Raw genomic sequence first — 24,424 nt, 5'->3', positions numbered from 1 at the left:
GCGCGCATTCGCATGCGGGATGGCGACCGAGTCCTCTCCGTGTGAACTGAAAATCCTGTGAACGGCGGCGTTTGGATTCGGAGCCGTGCCAGATCAAGGCAGCGAAGGCCCTGCTTCTTCCTTTCTGCGGCCGAAGCTCACTTTTGTCCGCGCGTTTGCACGCAGCCCGGGTGCTGGCTCCATGCGTGCCTGGAATCTCAATTGGGACGGCAGCTCCTTCTCAAGCCGGCGCAGCTCGAGCTGGGAAGTTAAGGAGGATTGCTTTTCCCCCCCCCCCCCCTTTTTTTTTCCTGTGTGATTTGCAGCTGGACGCACCATAAGCTACGCTTCCGTTTGCCAAAAGGCGACGAAGACATCAAAAATCCTCTTCTGCTAAAGCCACAGAAAAGCCCTGTGGCTACGGCAATTTGGGGAGCTGCTTGGGCAACAACCGTTTTCAAATGGATCAAGCTCGGTGCAGAGCAACGAAAGCCTCTTCCAGCATTCAGACTGCCAGATTTTAAGTGCGATGAGCTAACCTCAGTGGAGGACACTGCTCTGGCATTAGTATCTAATATCCTGTTCAGTTTTACTGAACAGAAGAAGAGGGTGGTTAGGGCATGGATGCATTTCTGCTTTCCACCCGCGCTGCCCTCTTGCTCTGTTGCACACGGAATAAGACGGAAACGATTCTCTCCCGACTAATCCTTGAGCGGCATCGCCCTAAGCTGCAGAAATCCACCTTTATTATTATTATTATTTTTTTCTGCTCCGGGGTCCCCCAAACGGCCAGCGAGAAACGAGCCCAGGGAGCTCCATTTTTTCCTCTCCGTGCCTCGCGGGTTACGTCGGCCCTTTCCGTTAATTGGCCGCGAGTCCCCGTTCGCTGGCGGCCTTCGGCTGCCCCGGGGAGCGCTTTCGGAGGAGCTGCGCTCTGTCATCCCCGGCCCCTCGCGAATACAAATGCTCTCTATAAATGTCCTCTGCCGACAAAATGGAAGTGGTGTGTGCTGCTTTTTTTTTTTTCTGACCTAGATTAAATCTACTGCATTTTCAAGCCTTTTGGGGAAAGCAACTAAGAACTAATATGCACCCGTTTGCGTGCCACAACACTTCCCCGGCCATTATTATGCAAATTTTGACTACAGCGCGACACAGATGGAAAAGATAGCAAGGGCAAAATTGCTAGAATCCGCTTTTTTCCCTCCCTCTCTGAAATAAGCCACTTCTGTGAAATGGTTTTCAATGTCTAACGGCCGTAAAAGTATCTGAAGAACTTCCACGGGCTTTTTTCCCTGCGGAGGAACAACCGCTTTTAGCAAATTCCCGGCCGCTAGCATTCCGTGCATAATGCCTGGGAAGCGAACGGCCGGTGTGCCCGTAGCTACATCGAGGAAGAAAGAGGCCAACTTCCACATCTGCTGCTTGGTAGTACTCATTCAATAGGTGTAGTGGGTGGCGATAAATAAAATAAAAAGAAAAGCGATTCAGAATTGGATTATATATATTGCGGCAGTGTAAATAAATACATACAAATCAGGTTTATAGCAGCGAGGCAATTTCAGCCTAGCATTGCCTTCCACCACCAGCACCTCCAAGCAACCCCCAAGCAGGAAAAATCCTTCTGGAGAGTCATTTTTTTCTGGTAGCCCCGTTTAGAAGTAAAACAATGAACACCGGTGAGAAAAACGGAACGATTGCTTGGTGCTTCTCATCGAAACTCATCTTCGGTCCATTCACGTTTCTAGATCTTGAATAATTGGGGTCTTCTACATCAGCACCCGCTGCTTAGAGTAAAACCAGCTTGTCCAAAGCTTTTGGAAAACTCCTACTCAGTAAGTAGGAGAGCAGAGGGAGAGGCCAGGGAGACAGCACGCCACCCGCCAGCTCTGTGATGGGTATCCCTACCCTCTTCTTCTCAGAAGCAACCTCCTAGTCATTGCTTCTTTTTCGCCTTCTCCAGGTAACACTTACTGATTTAAGGTCACTGGCTTTGAAATGCAGTAACATCCCCAGCCACCACCCAAACTAACTTTTAAATCTGCCCATCTGCAAAATGTGTCTTTGGAGAGAGTGGAGAAAGAGGGTTTGGAGTACAGAGAATCAAAAAGCAGAGATGAAAAATTAAGATGTCCCCTCTTTTTAACCCACTCCATAAACGCAGTGCCACTGTATTTCAACTCAAAAACACTCTGCAGAGGTCATGTTTACACAGATTAACCTAAACAGGAATCCCTCTTTCCCAAATGCCATTCCCAAAGCACTACACTCTGGCCCTGACACTCACTATAGCGAATTAAACTTCCTGACACCCTCTTCGAATCCCTGAATTTCCATGGATGTTTTCTGCCATCTGAATGCTCCAGAAAGATCATTAAAGACTGATTTTCCCCACTAAAACTTGCAGACCACCACTCAGCCAAAACCTCTAACTCCACTGCAGCTCCTGAGGGGCCACCTAACTCCCAGTCTAACTACAGGCAAAGACACTCCCAATTTCATGGTTTTATCATAAAATAACCCCTTTAAAAATCTTCAAACCCTTGACTATCCAAAGAGTTAGCTGCAGTTCATAAACTACGCTATCGCTATGAAAAGCCTACACTTTGAATTTGAAACTATTTTCACTGCTTAAATGCTCATGATATCCTGGGCTGCATTAGGCAGAGTGTTGCCAGTAGGTCATTCGAGGTGATCCTGCCCCTCTACCCAGCACTGGTGGGGCCACATCTGCATTGCTGGGTCCAGTACTGGGCTACCCAGTGCAAGAGACATGCAGCAACTGGAGCAAGTCGAGCAAAGGGCCACAAAGATGACGAAAGGACTGAAGCATCTCTCAAACAAGGAGAGGCTGGGAGAGCTGCGGCTGCCCAGCCCCATCTGGCTGAACATCTGCTTAAACCTCTTTGGGGGGTATAAAGAAGATGATGCAATGAAACCTTAAAAATTATTACAAATTTATTTAACAGGCAGCATCAGTTAGTTAGCAGTTAAATTACTGTTTTATTTTTGCTTTGGCTTGTCAGTTGAGAACCAGCTCTCATTCACGAGCAAGTTGTGACCCCAAGACAAGCTTTTGCACAGAAAGAACACCAGAATTGCTCTTCTCTTTAGACACCGAGGCACTGAAACATTAAAACTGCAGCATGCTCCGTGTTGCCACAGACAAGCAAGGCAATACCAATGCATGTCACACCTTGTTTTCAGAAACACCTTAAGAAATGTGTGAATTCCAGAGTTGGTGTTTAGATGCATTTCTTTTAATAACAGTTTAATCCAGTCCTGTTGTATCCATTACATCAAGAAGTTTTGTTTAAATTTCATGTGAGAAAGTCAAGCTTAAAGCCCCTCAGTAGTACGGGACCACCTACCCAGCCCACAGCCCTGACAGCTCCACTCCTCTGAGCTCAGGTCTTTTAAAGCTGCCTCTGGAAAGCTCAGATTTATCTATATAAAGAGATAAAAGAGAAGGCCCAGAGATAAAGGGGGAAGAAGATGGAAAGAGCAATGTTGTTTATGCTTAATGAAGAACATACATTTCTTAAAAACAAAACAACACCTGCCCCTTATCCACAAACCTGGTAGGAGGAAGGCTGGTGGGTTGGTTTTGTCTGGACGTGGAAGATTTAGATTGCATTTTGCAACAAAATCTAAATCTGACCTTGGATAATTCACTTTGAGGAACAGGGTGTCGAATTTCTTCTGAAAAGATCATTCCATATCCATCTGAATCTTTAGATGCTTACACGCTTTTTAAAAATCTGGCCTTTAATCTCCCTGTGCCCCAGCTTCCCCTGGTAAAATGGAAAGAAAGAAATGTCCTCACCTCAAAGGAATACTCTGAACAAATTGTAGGAAAAAAAAAGTGAGGTATAAAGAGGTGACAGTAACAGTGATACGAATGATAGAGAACTTCTCGCAAGTGCTGCTTCTGCCCAACCAACTGCAGATCAACCCGTTTCCTCCAAAATTTTGCTTATAGGAAATGGAAGGACAACCAAGCACTTAAGGGCACTTAAGCAGCGTAGAAAAAGGTGTTAGGTTAAATATTGCCTTGGACAGCCTTGAGCTTCAGTCAAAGCCCTATTTCCCCCCAACACACAAGCCCACCCAATGCCACGTTTTACTGCTTTCACCCACCAAGCCACCTAACAGGGACCTGCAGAGGCTGGTCAAAGAATTGCCAAGACTCCACAGGAACTCAGGATTTTTTTGTAAACAACATACACATTCATTTCTGGGAGATAATTATCATCTATGTGAAAATCTTCTCTCTTAAAAATGTGTTACTCTACGCCATCCCTCACAATTTAGGAACAAATCTGTTGTCCAAATCTGCCATACTCCCTGCTCCATTTGCTGACTGTATAGTCAAACCTTTTCAATCTCTTCTTGACTTCAACATTAGAAACCCTTACATATCCCTCACTGATTTCCAGTAGTTCCCAGCTTCACTCTCCCAGGGCCATAACACATGTCAAATCCTTCCTGCATTGCAGACACCTTCCAGCAGCGCTTGATCTAAGCAGCTTTGCTTTCCCGAAACTTGTTACCAGAGACATAGTCATCCTCCAATTAGTTTTTTTTTTGTTTTGTTTTTAAGAAGAATAATAAAAAAGAAGAAATTCCTGGCACTCTCCTCTCTCTTGAGCTGGCTGAAACAATTCTAAGCAGATGAAGATGCGACTTCGCAGAGCCTTTGAACTTTAAGCAAGGCTCTTTGCTCAGCTTTGAACTCTCGGCAGGGCCCGTGATCTTTCAAAGCAATATACTCCGGCTTTGGAAGCTTCAAACAAGGGGGGAAAGGCACGGTTAGGAAAAAAAAAGGAAATGCAGAAGACTTTTTTCTTTTCTTTTATTGCTCGATGCTCCTGGAAATCAAAAAAAAAAAAAAAAAAAAGAAGAAAAAAAAAAAAAAAGAAAAAAGAAACACAAACCCCACAACTGAGTGGTATCTGAAGAAGTGTATTCGGCACTCAAGTGTTTCCCTAATTAATTGTTTAGATGAGTGCTAAAATAAATGCGGCAGCGGCAAAGATAAACAAACCACTTTAGCAATAAAGCCATATATTTGTGCAGACGCACAAAAATAAATGGCAGCGCTTAATGAGCGCAGGCAAGGGGGAGAAGCAGCGGGCGACTTTGGCGGGGGAGCCGCGCGGAAAGCTCCCGCTCGGAGAGGTCTGGGGGGCACCCGGCAGCAGAGCCCAGGTCACCCCTACCCGAGCATCTCGGGCTGCACAAACCACGGGCGTTTAATAACAACAGCTCGTATTTCCCCTTGCCCAGGCAGCCTCGTTGGAGCAAGAAAACCATTAGTGATGAGAGAGCTTGCAAACCTGGGTTATTATTATTTTTTAATTTTTGATTGCTGATCAACCGAGGCGAAATCGGTGAAGACGCCAAACGCATAGGTCGCATCTGTGCTTCCATAAAGCTCAGACGATTCAGATAGTCTTCTCCTTGTGCCTAGGAAATGACCTACTAAAATATGGATACTGAGGGAAAGTGCTATAATCTTACAAATACAGGAAAATGGTTTTAATATATTTGGAAAACTGGGAGAGAAAGGAAAATTCATCTAAGCTCTCCTCCCTGACAGGGCAGGATTAGGCTTCCACATACAATTCTTCCAAAGTTTTATCTCATCCTGTCTGGGGATTTCCCAACATCAGTATCCCCACAATTTCCCCCAGAAAGCTATTTCACAAATATTAATTTTGAAGACACTACTCATGGTAAATATATTTAGCTCTGCTTAATTTTGCCTTGCTGTTCCTTCTCTGAACCTTCCTAGACAACAGTACTACTTTGTAATTTTTATTTTAATGACCTGATAAGCAGGGCTAAGTGGTAAAAACCCAGGTTATCATAGGAATATGTGCATTATTTCCACCAGAAGTCATTATATTATTGATATTTCTTTCTTGCAGCTGGCAACCATTTGGAATGTTGGTTAAAAATAGCTATTCACCAATATTTAGTATCTATTAAGGGAAAGCAGTGTTGAGAGCGGGGTGGGTGGCCCATGGGACACAAGTCCTCTAACTACTACCATATCACAGCAGTCCAAACAAGGTAGCACCAAGACCAACAGACTCGATGGCTCTCTGAAGACCTCTGTCTTAGATGCGGCATTTAATCAGTCCAAGATTTAAAATAAATCTACAGCGGCCTGTTTCCAAGTTGTGAGGAGCAAAGTGCTCGGCTAGGGAGGTAAGGGCTGTATGAAATGACTGGCAACTTCTCAAGGCAAGAAGAGAAAGGAGCTGGATGACTGGCAACTTAATCAGAAGCAAAAGGAAAAAATAGAGAAAAGGAACAAGAAGAGCGCCTAAACGTCTCCGGGTTGGCTCCTGCGGCTGCCGAAGGTGGCCTTGAGCAGGCAGTGGCGGCAGGGCTCGGACTGAAGCATTTTTGCAAAGGAGATGACACTGTCCAGCGTTTCCTGCCGTCGACAGCGGGCAGGTCCTGAATGTGCCTAATCGTGTTGGGTGCAGCCCGACTTTGCACCGCAAAAATCCCAATCCTGTCCTCATACGGTATTTTTCCTCCAGCCTCTGCTCCTCCCTTGACCAAGGTCTTTTCATCAGCGTTCACTGCTCGCGAAGCCCAGCCTGCACTGTTATAATATTTTGGTAGCACACCTTTTACTCAGTGTGCCCTTGTCTTTATTGAAGAACCTCGACATCTCAAATCTTGAGATAGCTATGTAGCACAAAAACTGTGCAAGCTTTTTCCTGAAGGAGAACCGAGGAACGGTGGGTCAGACTGGGAAATGAGCTTTGCAGCTACTAGGTCTATCAGCACCAAGCATTACTTGCTCTTTTTTTTTTTTTTTTTAAGAAACCAAACCAAACCACTCCCCTACACACCAAGAGATTAACTTATCCATATCCACAGAGTTCAATGAATCAACAGAGAAACTGTAAAATTGCATCCTAGAAATATGAGGTTTCTTTCACCTTCCAGGGGAGTAAGGATTTACTTAGCAGGAGCTGGTGGTAAGATTGAGGCTGATTTCTTGTTTTGTCGTTTTGGTTCCTTCTAAGCCTGATTAAGGCAAATTTCAAGGTATTTCCAAACAATTCCAAATCCTCCATCAGACTGCAGCACTACCCTCTATTGCATTTTGTATGCAAGAAGGACAAAGCTTAATGTATAGCAAAATTGTTTCTGAAACTGCATATTGAACATTTTCAGCATAATGCATATCATGAGCTTTGACACCGAGATAACTAAGAGATTACGTGTCAACCTCCTCTCATTCCATCAGTCTTGGAAGAAAGGCTAAAGCCAGCTTTTCATGTGCAACAGCAGGCTTCAGATTAGATTTACCAAAAATGTAGAACTAAATATCAAGCCCAATTTGAAATGATGAAACACTTCTGAGCTCTAAAACAATTAGGCTGATTTACAACACATGGCCCAATACCCCGTAGGTTAGCATCTTTCTTTGCTTGCTGAAAGGGGATGCATTTTTGCATACTAGTCATAAATTAATACAATCAGGATTTCTTTTTTTCCTGAATAATATTCAAGAGCAACTTTTACACTTCCCAAAGACATATATAGAAGACTCATAATTTGCTTTGGAAGACACAGAGTGAGTTAGAGACCCAGGAAAGGCCAAGCATGAAGTAGTGACACTGCAGTCAAATGTACTGTCTGGCAACTGGCAGCTGAGGAACAGCATCATCTCCTCCTGTGGCTTTCCACTGACAGCACCTGCTGCAGATCCACCAAGTTTCCATTGCTGGTTCCCTCATTTCTGTTCTAAGTGAAGGATGCCATGAGGACTGATCACGTGAGGCTTGCAATTCCTCCTCCACCTTTCTTGGTGGTTGCTCCCAGAAAACACCACTTTAATATGCTTGATCACATAGGGGCTGAGGCTGAAGCAAACACGGACATTATCAATGCCACTCTGATTAAACAGGACACTAAAATGTCAATAGCCATGTTTCAATATCCCTTTGATTATTAGTTGTGTTTTCAAAGAAATAGAAGACTGATGAAACTCCGCTTTCCATTACAATGACACACTGCTTGTGATAGCAATAAAATTGCCCCAGATCTACTCAGAAGAATATTTTGGTCTCTTTTTTAGAGAATACCAGAAATTCCAGGTTAAAATATAAAACAACAGGTACAAGGCATTCACCACACTTTTTTAAGGCCTTCACTTATATAACACACATGCACAAAAGATTTTTAAATGAAAGTTCTGTTTCTCTATACTTAAGGGTATTAATATTTTAGTATGACTGCATCTGTGAATGAAGACATTCAAAAAGCCATTATGTTTTCAACTTAGGTTAATAATAAGGCTATTTTTCCACCCACTCTCTGGCACTGCTGTAATGTCCTTGGCCTCAAGTGGGAGGCAATGTGGAACAAGGATTAGCAAGATGGATGATATACAACATACAGTGCCAGTTCACATAAAATATTACTAGATTGGAAATGACTGTTTACAGTCTCAGTGATTACATGACCACTTTTTTTCCTTCCAACGAACACAGAATATGTGGAGCTCCTCTATGCCAATAAAGCTTAGTGTATAGCACCTGGGTAATGACAAATTAATTTTTGAGCTAAGCCCGATGAAGGGGTCAGCCAAAATCTTCGGCAGAGTTTATCCCCAGTACTATTTTACATGACAGAAAATGCATCCCTCACATTCATCAGCATTAGCACGGAACAGGGATTATAAAACAGCCAACAGAAAGTAAACAAAGTGGGGAGATCAAAATACCAACAAATGATAGAGCTCTGTGCGTCTGTGGGACAATAATAAAATGCTTAATCTTCCAGGAATAAAAAAAGGTGGAAACAGCATCCCATGATCCACTTCCAAATAAAATTGGACAAAACATTTGGGAAAGCACTAAATGGAACAGTCATGGCTTTGGCAGATAACGGGATGGATGAACTAGCAGGTCTTGTTTCAATTAAGGCAAATTTCTAAACCTAGGACCTTTGCGTCTTGGAAAAGAGATCTCTTGCCTGACCTAGAAACCCAGCTCTCTCAACTGAGGCTGTAGTGGCCCTCCTGCGGCTAGTAACGGGCTTGCTAAGGAGGACCTGCTATGGACCTTCTCCCTGCCATCATATTTCATACCCAGAAAACCACACAGCTCGTGGTGACCCCAAAACAGCACTTCCCCTACTGAAACTCACCACAACCATGGCTGTTTTACTAAAGCTGAGTAAGATGGACACCTCAAATTTTTACATCGTGCCTTTAATGCTTCCTTCATCATGAAGTCAATACAAGGTGCTTGAATTACGGACACTCAATAGTTCACAACGTTTGGACTACCGGACAAAGTTACTACCAAAATATCAGCAATATTTCCTAACTGAATTTTTTTTCTCTAATAATTTTAGTGAGAGAGCACTTGGATGTAAAAGAGCAACAGAAGAGCAACATCTATTCAAAACAGTAAAATACTCTCTTTCCTAAGCAGAGCTCCTCTGAAACAGCTGTTTGCAGAATCCAGACACCTCAATTTGCATGTAAATTGATTTAATAAAACATATAAGCAGGATTATATCATTATTATGCCATCTGTACGTGATCAGTATTTGCTGACCAATCAATTCCTGTAAAAATAGTTCAGCTGAAATAAATCTTACTGTTCAGACCCCTTTCCCTCATATGCTAAAATCTCGGCTAGGCATCTTGAGAAAGGGCGCACGCTAGCTCCTTCAGTAAATGAGAAGAGCAATACTTGGTTTTCCTAACGTTGAAAACACAGAGTGTAAGTGGATGACCTCTTCACATGCCCTGGATGACAAAAGACATTAAGTATTGGAATTTTCCCTGTCTGAATAGCCCAGAAAAAGAAAGCCAAGTTTTAGGTCTCCCCCTTGTTGTCCTTTCCAGAGAGTCAGAGTTTCCATGATCAGCGTGGCCAACAGGCTGCTCATCAGAGGCTTCGCACTGCACTCCACAGCCTGTTTTCAAAGGGTTGTGGTAACGCTGTGATCAACGACCCCATGTTTGAAAGTTGTCTCCTCTGACGTGCTCGGTTTGGCAACTGTAGGAGCAGGGCTGGTAGATGACAAAAGGAGCAGCTGATGTAGGCACATTCCCTTCTCCTACTCACTCGCTAACGATCTTTGTGCTGTTTTCTTTTAAGTCTTATTTAAAATTTCAGCCTTTTACAGTAAGAATAAATCTTTGCTTCAGCAAAGACGTACAAAGCCCTTCTTGTCGAGGACTTGGGTCCAAAATTTGAATGTCTGTGCTCCGCGGCCTTCGCGGCACGCACGCTCTCAATCCATCCCGCTCGTTTGTGCTGGTAGTGTGGCAGGACAAAGATCACATTAGCAATTTATTTATAAGGCATCTCGTACAATCTGTTAAGTGCATCTGGAAAACTAACCATGAGGGATGCAAGGCGCACCTGGACAAGACTGGAAGCCCGAATTTCGGGTTGCTCTGTGGCACACGAGTGCTACATAACGGGGTCAACTGCATTTCTGATCTACTGTTGCACACGGTGCGTCATGGGGAGCCTGTGTAAAACCTAAGTACTGTAAATTCCCGACAGCAAGACAAAGAGGAAGGCTATCCAAGGGAGTCCTTCCAAAATTTAGAGCCAGTGCAACTGAATGGGAGTAAGATGCCAGATTACCTTTTGCAATATCTCCTGTAAATACAAAACCAAGCATGAAACCAGGGAGAAAGGGAAATACTACATGCAGGCTGCAACCAAATGCATGTTCAAGCATAAATGTTATATGCAAATGTATGAAAAAAGCTGCTCTCCTTCAGACAGTTTGTTCCCAAAAATCACATCTGACCACAACACTATTAATGTTTCTTATCCTTTCTAAATATTTATCAAGATCAAGTTGCTTGCTTTTTTTTTTTCCCTAGGATAGCAAGCAATTCTGACATTTGACACACTGAACATTGCACTCCCCCTCCTTGCAGCACAGACTGTTATTCTCCTGCTTTACAAGATGATTTCTCTTTTGTGAAAAAAGACCTTGAATATTTTTGGAGGGGGGGGGAGCAGGAGTGGCTATCACTGCCTTTTTTTTTTTTTTTTTTTTTTTTTTTTAAGAGAGCTGAACAATTCCCTGTAATGAACATCAGTTGACAAGGGCAATTACTCCTCCTTTTTTCCAGAAAAAAAAAAACACAAAAACAAAGAGGAGCCTGTAACTCCTTCGAATGGCATGTGCTTTACTGGGTGCAACAGAATGTCAACTGCGCGCCGTAGCTAGGGTGGGTGAAGTTCAGCAGCGAAATGTGGATCATTAAAACATTAGCTGCGTAGGATAATAAAATCTTTTGCCACTTGATTTGGCCAACAATAAAGAAAGTTGCTTTAGAAACTATTCTGCTGTTTCCCAATTTGCATAAAAGAGCTCTTCAAAGCCTCTTCTTTGTTTTGGTGGTTTCAGTGAATGGAGAATAACAAAGAAATTTTTTGTCGGATTTCATGCATTTGCTTTTTTGAGAATGCTTATGAAAGAGAAATAAAATAATATTAAACATAAAAGAAACCCATACTTGAATGACATTTTTGACATTAAAAAGTATTCTCCGAAAACATCCAAGATAGCACGTTTTCTCCTTAGTGGTTAAAACATAAGAGAAGAAGCAGGGAAAACCACGGGTATCTTTAGCACTGGTGTGAAGCATCTCTCAGCTGTATCACTGCATTCCCGTGCCTCTGAGTTTTCAGTTTGTCTGACATGAATATGTTAACATAGCTTATTAGCATCTCTGCTTTTATGTATACAGTCACCCAAACTCCCCGCCGGATCTCATCCTGACGTCTCCGTTTAATGCGAGCGGGAGAACTGTGCATTAAAAGCAGCCCTGGAAGTAACGCCGGGATCAGCGAGCAGAATCCCTCTGCCACTGCCACCGCGTGCGGATGGACTCGCACCCGGGCTGCTCACCCGCGGCCCTGCCACCAGCCAGGGCAGCTCCGCTCAGACTAGAAATGATGCTTACTCCATCCAAAACCACACCGTCATTAGATACTTGGAAGCCCCTATAATAGGAATCTCCATAAAACCCCCTCTTAAAGGGCTCGGGGATTACGTATTATTTTATATGTAGCTACTTGGGTTCAGCTCTATCCCTGGGCAGCAAAGCAGTTAAGGACATGCTTTAACTTTAATCGCTTGCTGAAGTCATCGGGACCATATGCTTAGCTGAACAGGGATCTTTACGAGCCAAATATTATTCTTGGTAATAAGGAGACCTGGCAATACACTAGATGGAGCATGTGATAGTAAGTAACATTAATTTAATTAAATGCTCTTACGGCATATGCTCTCCAGCTAATGTGGTTTACAGTGAAATTTTCTCCTGCACTCATTTAAATATAATTGCTGCACTTATCTTGTCATGAGGAAATTTCTGAAGGTTACTTGTACTGTGCATGTGCAAACCTGCGAGCTATGCTGACCTTTAGTTGCGAGAAGCTTTTTTTGAAGTACTTAGGTTGCAGCAACTAAAATAATAATAATAATAATAATTCCCTACTTTCACATGGCACCTCTTAACTTAAAATACATCCCTGTATAAATTAATACGCAACTAAGCACAGAAAGACATGCTACCAGCTAAAGAAAGTGGGATAAGCTAATGCTATCTGCAAATGCAAAGAAAGTTATGGCTGGCAGATGACAGATGAAATCAAAATTTTGATGGAATGCTATGGCTAAATTTTTCTGAAGAATATGACAGGGCACTTCAGCAAAACAATTTCTTATCTAGCTTTTACATCAAAGTTGGCTTTACTGATAGTAATAGTGCACTCTGGTATCACGTTGGGGTAGTTCCCTGTCGAAACCAGAAAGGAGGCTTATATGTATTGACTCGGCAATCGTCATTTTAGGCAACACTCCCTAGTGCTTTCCCACAGGTCTCTTAGTGATGTACTGGGAGAGCCCAAAGCATCCACAAAACTGCAAAGTGGCAGCGGTCACATCCCCAAATCCTTGCGGTGAAAGAGCTCAGGGGTCCAAGTGCTGGAAATGATCCCACAGATAGAACAAAAAGTCCCAGGAAGAACCTTACTCTGCTTGCACCAAATCCCTTGTCCATTTTGGGAGCAAATCCTGCACTTCCCTGTACCTCAATTTTTGCAGCTTTCAAAAAATCAAGTGATGGCCTTAAGTCCTCCTTTGCAAAACACCTTGAGACCTACGGCGGGAGCAGTGTCATGCTTGTCCTTAAAGCTGAAAAAGTCCACGCAGCAGGTTGCATTAGTCTACTCCTTATTGCGCTACCTAAAATTGCAACATGCCGTCTTCAGCTACTAGGACACGTTAAACATTGTTTGAAACATATTTGTCCAGTTCAGCTAGGCAAATAAGCAATGCTGTTTATTACGAAAGATCTTCCATGTCTTTATAGCTCATCCTCTTCTAAATGAATGCATGACTCAGACACAGCAGTTAATTTAAATTAAAACCACAAGGTAGCAAACACTGAAGTTTTTCCCCCCTCCAAATAATGACAAATTTATGTGCCACATAGTTGTATCTGCAGAGTGAAAAGCTAGCGTCCCACTTAAAACAGCATAGTTACAGGCATAGATCAGGCAGTAATTAGGTTCAGTGAAAACCTGAAGAGATGCACTGGATGCATTCAAATTTAATTTATTCACCAGCTTCTCTGAGTGTTTTTGTAAGAAATTGGGAAGATACAGATTCTTGGAAATGTCTTCTTCACTGAGAAACACGGATCAGGAGGTTTATACGGCATATCCAGCCATACAGCCCGCCAGACTGAGCTTAGCTCAAACTAGGATTAAAAGTCACTGGAAGATTTTATCTGTAGGAGGTTGGTTGCTCTTCTTCTGAAATAAGCTGACGGTTACAATGCACTATGGATGGGCAGAAGCATACAAAAAGAGAATATAGCTGCCGGCACTGCTCATCCTTTCCCACGCCTGTACTACGGGCCTTTCCCGTGCCTGTATCAAACCCAACATTAAACCCAGAATTTGGGTCCTATCAGACCCAAAGCACGTCCAGCGCTGCCCTTTTGCTGGCCTCACCCTGCAGACAACGCGCGGTGGCAAGGCCCAGTGCAATGAAGACAGGAAGAAGAAATCAGGAATTAATTTACATTGCAAGTGCTGCACACACATCCGTTTTGCAACATGTTTCAGAATAACGAAGAACACCACACATCCTCTCAAGGCTTTCCTGGCATTTAAAATTCATGTCAAGAACTAGGAAAATTGATGACATATTTATACTGGAACTTTTTATGTGGTCTTCAGCTTTTTACTGTGACCCATCAGTGTAATATTTAACTGTCTTTCGCATCATGTCAGCAGTGACAGATAAATCCTTGGTGTCCTGGAGTCTTTTATTCTAGCTTTTCAGGCGCAAAGCTTCTCACACTGTGGCTTTTACTTTGGGGCTTTTATTTATTTGCCCATATCCGTGCGTATCGCGTTGTGCATGATTTTAGTAGGCTGAGGAGCAGAATATGAAAGCAATAAAATGCCACTCATGGGGCAGAAACGAGAGAGTCGGAAGTTGCAGCGCAGCCTGAAGACATGCTAATAAGACCACTGCACAACTGCACTTAGGTTTGACATGGCTCAACTGTCAAGATTTTTCTTTCTCTGAGCTCCACACCAGAGCACGTCAAGCTTTCATCCTTTGTGAAACCTCCCACTATGTTATGAGCAAATAACTCTAACATTAGAATAGAATAGATTTAGAAACACTATATAAGAGGGTTTTTTTTAAAGCTATTGTTCTTTAATAAAGACACACATCATGGTTTACTTGATAAGCAGATAAATATTGTATGTTTGGGATTTTTTTTAAAGCTATTGTGCTTTAAAGACACACATCATGGTTTATGTGATAAGCAGATAAATATTGTATGTTTATCATTTAATAGAAAATCAGAATGGGAAAGGATTTGAGTGCTGCAACACTGCCATGAAAAGATCAAAACTCATTGATGCCAGCTTTAATATGCAGCTGAAGGAACTGGATACCATAAATCTCAGACTGACATTATCTTGCATTATTTCAGAGGTATATTTCTTAAATGTAGGCACCAATCTTGAGAACACTTAAACATGTATGTAATTTCATGTCTAACTGTTATAGCCATTGATTAAATCATGTGCGCAAGCGCTTGCATGACTTGACTTAAATTTTTCAATGGGTTACATTTTTTGCCTTGGAGATCATATATTTGAGAGGTTTGGCATATTATTCAGATGCAACAATGAAATTTGATTAGCTGTTTTTTGCACTTCTACTGAACATTCAGGATTTTTAACTGCCTTTTTGTGTGCTCTTTCTGATGTAATGCCGACATTACGCCCCCCCAAAAAAACCAGATTACCCATTTATATTTTTAAAACTTTGTTTTATTTTTTGTAAAGCTCTAAAATATTCCATATGTATGTGCTAGTTGGTGTACTGAGGAAGTCAGCATTACAGCAAAGATTTGCCTGCCTTTTTCGACTGCTGTGCAATATGTTCTTTTCCAGCACTGCCTTTGACTGAAAGAAACTATTGTTTAAGCCTCCTAATTCTCACTCATTAGCCTTCAAAGCAATTAAAAAAAAGAAAAAAGAAAAAAAGAAAGGGGTCATAAGCCCTTCTTTTTGCATTTCTTGCTTATGCTGAAGTATCAGGAAACTTGAATCCAATTTTTCACCTGTGTTCCTGGAATGGTTGAAGGTACCTAGAAAGAGGTTGGGTTCATTTCGTCCTGAATTGAAAGCTCAGATGTTCTTCTCCATAACCTACCTTTTCCCCAAGTGTTTATTGGCCATGAACATTAGAGATCTGTTAAGAAACCCATAGCCTGAGTAAAAAACCCTTCTCTTCTAATGGCTGGTCTGCAGACGGGTTTTCTGCAAAGATAACCGAACTGATTCACGTAGTTGGAAGTTTCTGCATTTCTGTGGCACAGATATAATTGGCAATGTGCCCACACGGCCTTAGCATAGCTGAGCCGCTACAAAACTCTGTCAGAGACAAGCCCCAGAGGGATCTGCATCAGTCCCTTAGAGATGTGTTGCTATTTGTACTAATTCCTCACAGCAGCATCACCTGGAATCCCCACTTCTGGACCAAAATCTCCCCCCACCACCGCCCCGTGATCAATGCTGTAAGAAAAAATGGAGCAAAAAGATGCTTAAAAAAGAAAAGAAAAAAAATCTTTAATTCTGCTACTGCTCCCGTCATTCACAGAGACCTGCCATAAACAGCAAACTTTGGAAATACAGCTGAGGAAGGTTTTTCATGTCCCACTTAAAATACCAGCACGAAAACCCACTCTCTTCTGGATCTCCACAACTTTCTCTAATATTCCTGTTTTGCAATCGTCTTTAAAAAACCCACATCTGTTAACAGTATCTTCACAAAGACCTTCCTGGTCTCCTGCACAGTCAGACGAGGTTGGGCTCGCTGCGATACTCTTCCGTTTCCTTGCTGTGGTCAATGATGGGGATACACAGTGCAGCTGATTTGGGTTTGGGCAGGTCGGGTCCGCCGTGGGACGTTATCCTCAGCTGCTCCCTCCCTTCCGAGCTATGCAAAAATATCAGGGGTCAGGAGAAACCTCAGCTCCTCGTCAGCCTGGAGGTGGATGAGCAGCGGTGCCCTGCACCCCATCCTACCCGTGCAGGGGAACCCGCCTGGGGAGAAGCCACCTTACCCATCACTCCATCTACCAGGCACCTTATTCCAACTACCACATCGAAGCAGCAACTTTCTTTGGGAACTTTTCTTCCTTCTCTTTCTGGAAGGACATTTTCTACTCTGCTCGTGGAGGAAGAAAATTCGACTTAAGAAGCTCCCCCCCCCCTCCTTTTTTTGGCCTACTGTTTCTTTATTTTAAGCCTATTCTGTGCAGTCCCTGGGTTTAATATTAATTGAAAGAGCCTATCTATTCCTGCCTTCGGCATGCACTTCGACATGCTGCAGAAACTTCAATCACAGCCCCTTATAACTTTTTTCTTTCCAAACCAAGGTACAGTCCTGTATTCTTCTGCAGCTCTTCTTTTTGCTTTCTTGTAAGTCAGTGCTTCAAGCCCTTTACAAGGTAACCTTCTTAGACCTCTTAGCGTAGCTTAACCCTCCCTGGCTTCACACAAAATCACGCTGCTCTTCTCCGGACCTCTGCCCTTTTCTGTAGAACAGTGCTAAATATTGGCAATCGGAGTTTAAACATGATCAAAAAAAAAAAAAAAAAAAATCCTCCTTTAAGTGTCACAGTGCTTCCTTGACGGCTATATTCAATGCTCCCATTTACACTGCTTCGCGTTTTCGGCACCTTTCTGACGACACTGATACAAAACCACCACGTTAATCCTTTCAGGAGATGTCTGCTCTTCGAACCCTCTGCCGCTCCTGAAGCTTTGCAAAATACATTCGTTCAACATCTACGGATGCTCACACCTCAAATTTGCTCTTCTTGCTCGCGGTTTGCTCCACGCAGCCGAACTGCTCTGTATTGCGTCGCTTTCTCCAGGTTATCAAGGCGGCTTTTCGCCCAACCAGGCCCTTCTGCACGATCCAAAAACCAGGATAACAAGTCAGTGGTTCCTTCTGCCACAGCCATTTACACAGAGAGTGCAAAGGTATCGATCTCCGATAGCCGTCGCCGTGACTCTCCAGCTGCCGTCCCCTTTCCTCCCCTGACCCGTATCCTCTCCCCGCTCTCGTCTGCCCTCCATCGCCTAACCAGTTCCCGTCCCCAGGCGAAAACGGGCCCGGCTCTGCTTCGCCAGCGCCCGGCCGCGTTAGCCTCCCACGCGCGAACGCCCCGGGGAGTCCAAGCCAGTTACGGGCCCAACTTCACCCCCGTCCACCTTCGGAGAAACCTCGCAGAAACGCCGGCACGTTTCCCCAGTAAGAATCATCTGTCATCAAAATCAGCTCGTGTCTGTAACATTATTTTCCAATGTTACTTGCAACCCACGTAAATTCCTAGAATTAAGGCTCTGCTTTAAAATTAAACATCCTAAAGTCAGAAGCTGAAACTCGGCTTCATCAGTCTCCCTCCCTCTCCACTGCGCTTGTGTCCAGCAGCCACGGCGGGTTTTTGCCACCTTTTGCACCACACAGTAGCAGCTGCTTAAAAAAAGTTATAAAAAATTAAAGCGGTGGGTGCTCTTTCACTCTGTGCAGGGAAGATTTCAAGCCTGACATTGCAACAGAAAAACCCTCAGCGGTAATTACTACAATTCAGTCTCCAGCGCGCACGCCTAGCGGCCGCGGTCCCACACGCGAGGGGCCACGGAGCCCCTGGGCCGTTTGCTTCAGCTCTCAAACTCGGCCGCGAAATCTTTCCAGGTTAACAGAGGGAAGAAGAGAAATCTTGGTGGCGCTTTATACTGCCAAGGAGCAATATAAAGAGGAGCTTTATAGTGCCTGTGCGTAGAGCTCTGGGCGTCTGGGGTATTGGAGAAGCTCTCACTAACGACTCCGAAAAGGTCCTCTTCCCCCAGAAGCTGAAAGTGCCCATTTATTTCAGCGTTACAGGATTTACTGTGAATGTTTTTTTTTTTTTTTTTTTTTTTTTTTTTATGTAGTTTACTTAATCCCCTGGATTTCTGCTGCAGCAGAAAGAGGGAAAAGTCTTATAAAACAACAGGGGACAGATATCAAAAGGCAAATGACTTTGCCGAGCTCCTTCCCAAGGAAACCTTCAGAAGCGCACGTTCTCGAAAGCACGAGGAGACTCCTGCTTTCCGAGAACAGCCGAGCCAGCGCTTGCTGAAACGCAGCCTGTCCGGGGGTGTAAAACCCACCGAACAACACTGCACCGCGACTGAGCGCGTACGGCGGGAGAGGACAGCGGTTACGCACGTGGAGGATCCCCAAAGCTGAGCTCAACTTTCACGCTCAGAAAAATTTCCAAGTGATACCAGTTGGTGACTCTGTTACATACATGACCCTCAGGCAAGACCATGCAATGAAGAAAGAACGGACCTTTCCCACCACCTCCCGACTGCAGACTACCTATGCTAGGCACACTGTTGCACAAAAGCCTGGGAGATGCTGAGAGAGAGCAGACAGCAAACTGCCATTTGGAGACCAAAAAGTATTCCTCATGCATCCGTGATGACAAGAAGATCATCAGACATTCATCAGAGCAAACTTTTTCTGCTTGCTTGTATACAACAGGCTCTCAAAACCCTCTCCTCACACAGATTCAATTGTGCTACAGGATTAGAGAAGTAAAGATCTTGCTTAGTCAGGAGACAGCCACAAGGAAACTCCAGAGGTTTCTATATCTGGCAAACTCACTGGCAGACAGGGCCAGAAGGAAGGGGAGAGAAAGCGTGTAGATATGCTCCTTCAAGGTTTCCAAGCTGATCACAAGAGAGGAGCCGGCTGCTGCACCAGGGAAATATAAGTCTGAAGGTTGCTCTAGTTCTCTTAAGGATTAATGTCATTTGCTCATTAAAACATATAAAGACTGGAGTGACATAAAAGCATCATCTCTGCATGGCTGAGAAAATCCCAAGCAAAAATAAATAAATAAAACAGCATGCAAAAAGAATATTGAGTACATGGACTACAAGCCTTCATAATTAGTTGATAACGAACTGCATGACCGGTGCTTAATCCTCGTGCCTTCAATCTGCCTGGTAGACAGGTACAGTATTTTGGAAAACCCTACAGAAATGGGAATCAATGAGGCTCTTCGGTCTGATCACAGCATCATTCTCACTTCATTTACTGCTTAGTGCGAAAGCATTTATGGAGCCCAGGAAGCAGCTCTTTCTAAACCAACGAGCCTCAAAGTTCAGCATTTTGGTGGTTTAAACTAAGGAGGAGTTTGCTCATCCATAGCAGCCTGGACTGCAGAAAATCCCATGCCTGACTTTTAATACAGTTTTTTCTCCAGCTTGTAAAGAAAAAGTCACGTGGTGAGGGCACTGGAGTAGACGTCTACATACTAGGATACATCATATTTTCTAGGGAATGTAAAGGCTTGGAGGCAGAACTGAAAAACTGCAAGCAAAAAATATCTTTGGTTTCCTAAGTACCAATGGAAGAGAGCAGCCTAGTATGAGAATGTCATCAGCAGGAGGGGACGGTGATATAAACCCTTCCCAGATGCCAAATAAAAGAACCACTTTTTTTTTTTTCAATATGAAGCAATTTAGGTAGGCAACCCAAGAAGAACTAAAGCTATGCAAAGCAAAAAAAAAAAAAAAAAAAAAAAAAAAAAAAAATTCAACTGAGGCAGCAAAAGAGACGCCACTGAGAGGATCCTTGACACCAGGTAGAGGAGGAAACTCTGAGTCTTGGCAGCGTTTTGCAGAGGTGCACCCAAAGTTGTGCCGTTTGACTCAAGGACAAAATCACCTCGCAGGGTATCTCCGGAGAGTACTGTTTTGCACTATTAGTTAGCTGCTGGCCCACAAAATCTTTTTATGCCATTCATCATAGCATGTGTGCTTTAAAGGGCTTCAGAAGCAGTGGCAGGAGTGGACGCAGAATGAATAACTACCTAGGTACCCTACAGTCAGGCACACATGCGCATCTAGACGTGTCTCAGAGCTGCGCTCATTATTTGTAACACTAGTGCCAATTTAATATACACATCTTGAAGATCTGAAAGTGTAAATGAAAATATGTAACTATTTCAGGAGGGAAAAAAAGCATTTTGCGGAGCAAAATATTCACTTTAAATCTAGATATAAGCATACATTATACTTGCATGCTATAAAAATTCTAACCTACTTAAATATGCACATAGATATATAGTTAAGCAAAACAAGCGGTTCAGGATAAACACTTCATGTGCACTTGAAAAATGTAGGGTGCAGGGGGGAAGAATGCTCTCTTTGAGAAAAATATCTGTGCCAAAAACCAACCTTACTGTGACTACAAAAAGAAATCAGATTTTGGAATAAAAGGCAGGGCTGCTCTCTCTTTTAAGTTTGCACTACCTCTGGAGCAATGACGTAGCAAGAGCCCAGCACTACTCTTTCTCATCTGTATCCTGAAAATTATTCCCACCTGCGGGGCAAAGAGAAGAAACGAAAGGAAGTCGAAAATTATGTTTTTCATGAGCTAATCCCAGGAAAGTGACCGCTCAGGTTTCCGTGTCTCTTGGCAATAATAATTTAAACAAGGACGGCAATCTTTTGTTATTTTTTGCACAGCTGGACTGCTCACTTCCAGAGAGCAGACACTGAAACGGCAATTTCGAGAGAAGAGCACGGCAGCAATCGATAGGTTTTCGGGAGGTCTCTGCTCTTCGGGCTGCTGCATAGCTCAACACAGTCTGCTTCAAAACAGACAGCCCGGGCACAAGCCTCTTTGGAAATCCCGAAGGCAAGCAAGACCGTCGAGCGAAAAACCGAAAGCAAACAGCAACAACTACCGTACCTTTACTTTGGGGAGGGTTCTGACTTCTGTCTCGGAGAACGTTAATCTGGTAGACAGCTCCGTAAGGCTCAAAAAGTTCTTTTAACTCTTTTTCCGACCACGAACGGGGAATCTGTCCGACAAACATCTTAATGGCATCTGGGTCTGGTTGGTCTGAATGATCCAAAGCTCCATTCATCTTGTTAGCTGTGCCGTTACTAGAGAGTGGGAAAGGAGACGAGAAAGAAAAGGCAAGTTAAGAGACCGCACAGCTTGAATGTGCACTGGATGCAGAAGATGATGTCAATGGGCACACACACAAAAAATCAAGTTTTAATTAATAGCATAAGTATTACGAACAAAAAAAACCCAACGCGATTACATTTTTCATCGAGTCCCGTTTTCTCTGCAGGCTGCTGCTTAGCGGCATTATACAAGGAGAGCGCTGCAAACCACAAACCGGCACTTTTGCATCTTAAAGCAGAGGGCGTTTGCAAATAAGTGAAGATTTCTTTCCATGGATGCTGTAAACAGAACCGCAGCAAATTCTCCCTAACCCGGCTACTGGCAGAAATAAGGCAGCGCTGGGGTGTGTGCGCGCGCGTGTGTTTTGTAATAAAGTCACATGAAAGGAATATGAAACACTTGGCAATCTGTCAGATGACTAATGCAAGATGCCAGCGATGAATTTGCAGATTGTGTGAAGAATCCATGTGTGCACCAAATTAGCTCAATATTGCCTAGAATGGAAAACACTCCGGCTACGCGGCTGGCCGCTGCCGATTAGTTGCCTATGCTCGTTCGAAAGGAAAAGCAGTCTGGAGAGCTCCAGCTTAATGCACGTTGTTTATCGTGCCCGGGTACAAAAAGCACAGTCCAAGAGCAGAAGGCAGCGGCAAAATTGCCTGCTCTGAGCAGAAAAGAGAAAACACGGCTTCGAAAAGTTATGCTCCGTGCCAAGTATACGAAACTTTTCAGAGTTTTCACACCCTGTAAATTGCTACCCTATCCGATCTCTGGGTGTTTATTAAAGTTCAAAACAACTATCCACTTTGGCAGGGGAAATGCACTTAAGTGACAAAAAATAACCTGCTCTAGGAGAAGAACGGCATGTTATGATTTAGCAAGAGTTGTGCTCTTATAAGAAAACAAGTCATTTTAGAGAGTAAACAAAAATAAAAATGGAAAAAACCCTCACGTCACTACTGGCAACTAAGGACAATCATTTCAACAAATTATTTGGCTAAAGACTCCAAAAATAAAGATTATTTTTGCACGCTTCAGTTCCAAGCAAGAACGAAACGCGACCATTAGAACGTTCCCTCGTCCTTCCGCTGCGGGAACGGTGAAAACGGTCGCTTTTCAGCAATGTTGAAAGCTGATCATCCCCAAATTCGGGCATCTCTGAGCTGCCTGTTACTTTTGAAACACTCAGCCTTAATTATAAATGCTCTGGTTGAGAATTTTTCCTAAGAGAATGCCCACAGGAGGACTTGGAAGAAATCTTGTATTTTAACTCATTCAAATTCATATTTTACATCTTAAAAAAAGAAATAACAATGACAAGAAAACAAAACAACCCTGTGTAATTTCCCTGCCTCACGGCTGTATCTTGCGCAAAGACAAATTATCTAGTTTTCTTATTTTTTCATCTCCTTGCATGCATAATACATCTCTACACATTAATATGCCCCTATTAACTTTTACACTTTACCCAGTTACCGCAGGGAGGAGAAGGTTATATTAAAGGTACATTTGAAATCAGTGCTGAGAAGTTTGATCATCACTTTTTCAGGAGCCTCGAACATGGATCAGCAGCCAGTGGGATCTATCACACTCATTTATTTGACTAAATTCCTGGTCATTCTGGTGGGAGTTTTGATCGAGACGCTGAACGATTTGCTTAAGACGTTTCTATTACATTTCACGCACGAATGCCCTCTCCAGTGGTAGATCTGCTCCTCGGTTTGAAGATCCTTTACAAATCCCAAGCTCAGTAGTGCTGCCACTCCTGTACCAGACTCTGGCCACACTCACATTGAGAAGAGACAGAGAAGAAATAATTTAAGAAAATGATTACCAGAGGCCCTGATCTTCAAGGCCAATTCACATAGGCCACAAAGAGATGCTTGGCTTTGATGAACCTCTGCATACTGCAGACGTTCACCTATCTAATGCTACCTTTCAGCTAAGGTCAGTAGAAGCATCAGTAAATGGCGGGGTGTTCTCATGACACATGCGACCATGATTCCTCCTGGCCTTAGCAACTGCGTATTCCATCCATACATAACACTTAAAAAAATCCAAGAACTGAAACAAAACAAAAGTCTCTAGAACAACAAGTGATGGACTGACTTGAAGAATGATCCTCAACGGGAGCAAGGTTCAAGACTTTCAGTGAGTAGCAGGCATCTACATGACCTTTATACCTCCAGCAAACAACCCTGCTGTTTCTTTCATAATTTCTTATTTGTTTACTTAAAACCTAGTGCATACAAAAACCTCACCAATGACAAAAATTAAATCTATATATTCCAACCCATAGCTTAAAAAAGCAACAAAAATGCTCACACACTATTTTGGATCTGCAAAGAGAAGAAAAGGTAGAAACTTGGCTGCATATCTGCTGGCCTTCTCCTGTACTCATTCAGCTATTCTCCTTTAGAAATCAGCTTTGCTTTTACTTTATTCTCTACTTTATTTACATTAAAAATGAATTATGAGTTCATTTTTAAATTATGCCCTTCATCACTTTTCTCCCTTGGATCCCTTGTTTAACATGTCCACATACAATTACTACATTAGCCCAAAATTACAGCAAAGATCATATTTAATAGAGAAAAGCAAGTTTATTCCTCGGTTTTTTCCTTGACCTAAGCCATCTTTACTGCCAGGCATACTGAGAGCACCACAATTTACATCGCTAACAAGACAATTTTTAGGAAACCACAAAACCTAACGCATCTAACTGTTTACTCAGGTTAATTACTCAGCTACCATCAAGTTCCTGTTTTGAGCTAAGGGTTTAGGCGCAGGCCAAGAGCTATTCTAATACAACAAAATACTTCTGCACTTTCTTCCCTGCAGC

General features: G+C 43.1%; 1 protein-coding gene across 6 annotated transcripts in view; it reads right to left on the bottom strand.

Moving 5' to 3' along the window:
• Window positions 1-24,424, bottom strand: part of CELF2 (CUGBP Elav-like family member 2) — a 206,060-nt gene that overhangs the window by 91,270 nt on the left and 90,366 nt on the right. For 5 of the 6 annotated variants that reach the window (XM_062580586.1, XM_062580593.1, XM_062580617.1 and 2 more), the window contains exon 2: window positions 21,358-21,554. In XM_062580586.1, the coding sequence (XP_062436570.1) occupies window positions 21,358-21,554 (197 nt within the window). Of the gene's footprint in view, window positions 1-21,357; window positions 21,555-21,718; window positions 21,789-24,424 lie in introns of those variants that run through there. The other variant, XM_062580610.1, reaches the window with a different exon arrangement.

The sequence above is a fragment of the Rhea pennata genome, chromosome 1, assembly GCF_028389875.1.
Source record: "Rhea pennata isolate bPtePen1 chromosome 1, bPtePen1.pri, whole genome shotgun sequence".
Lineage (NCBI taxonomy): Eukaryota > Metazoa > Chordata > Aves > Rheiformes > Rheidae > Rhea > Rhea pennata.
The sequence above is the reverse complement of the archived record's forward strand: the minus strand, read 5'-3'. Positions and strand labels throughout refer to the sequence as shown.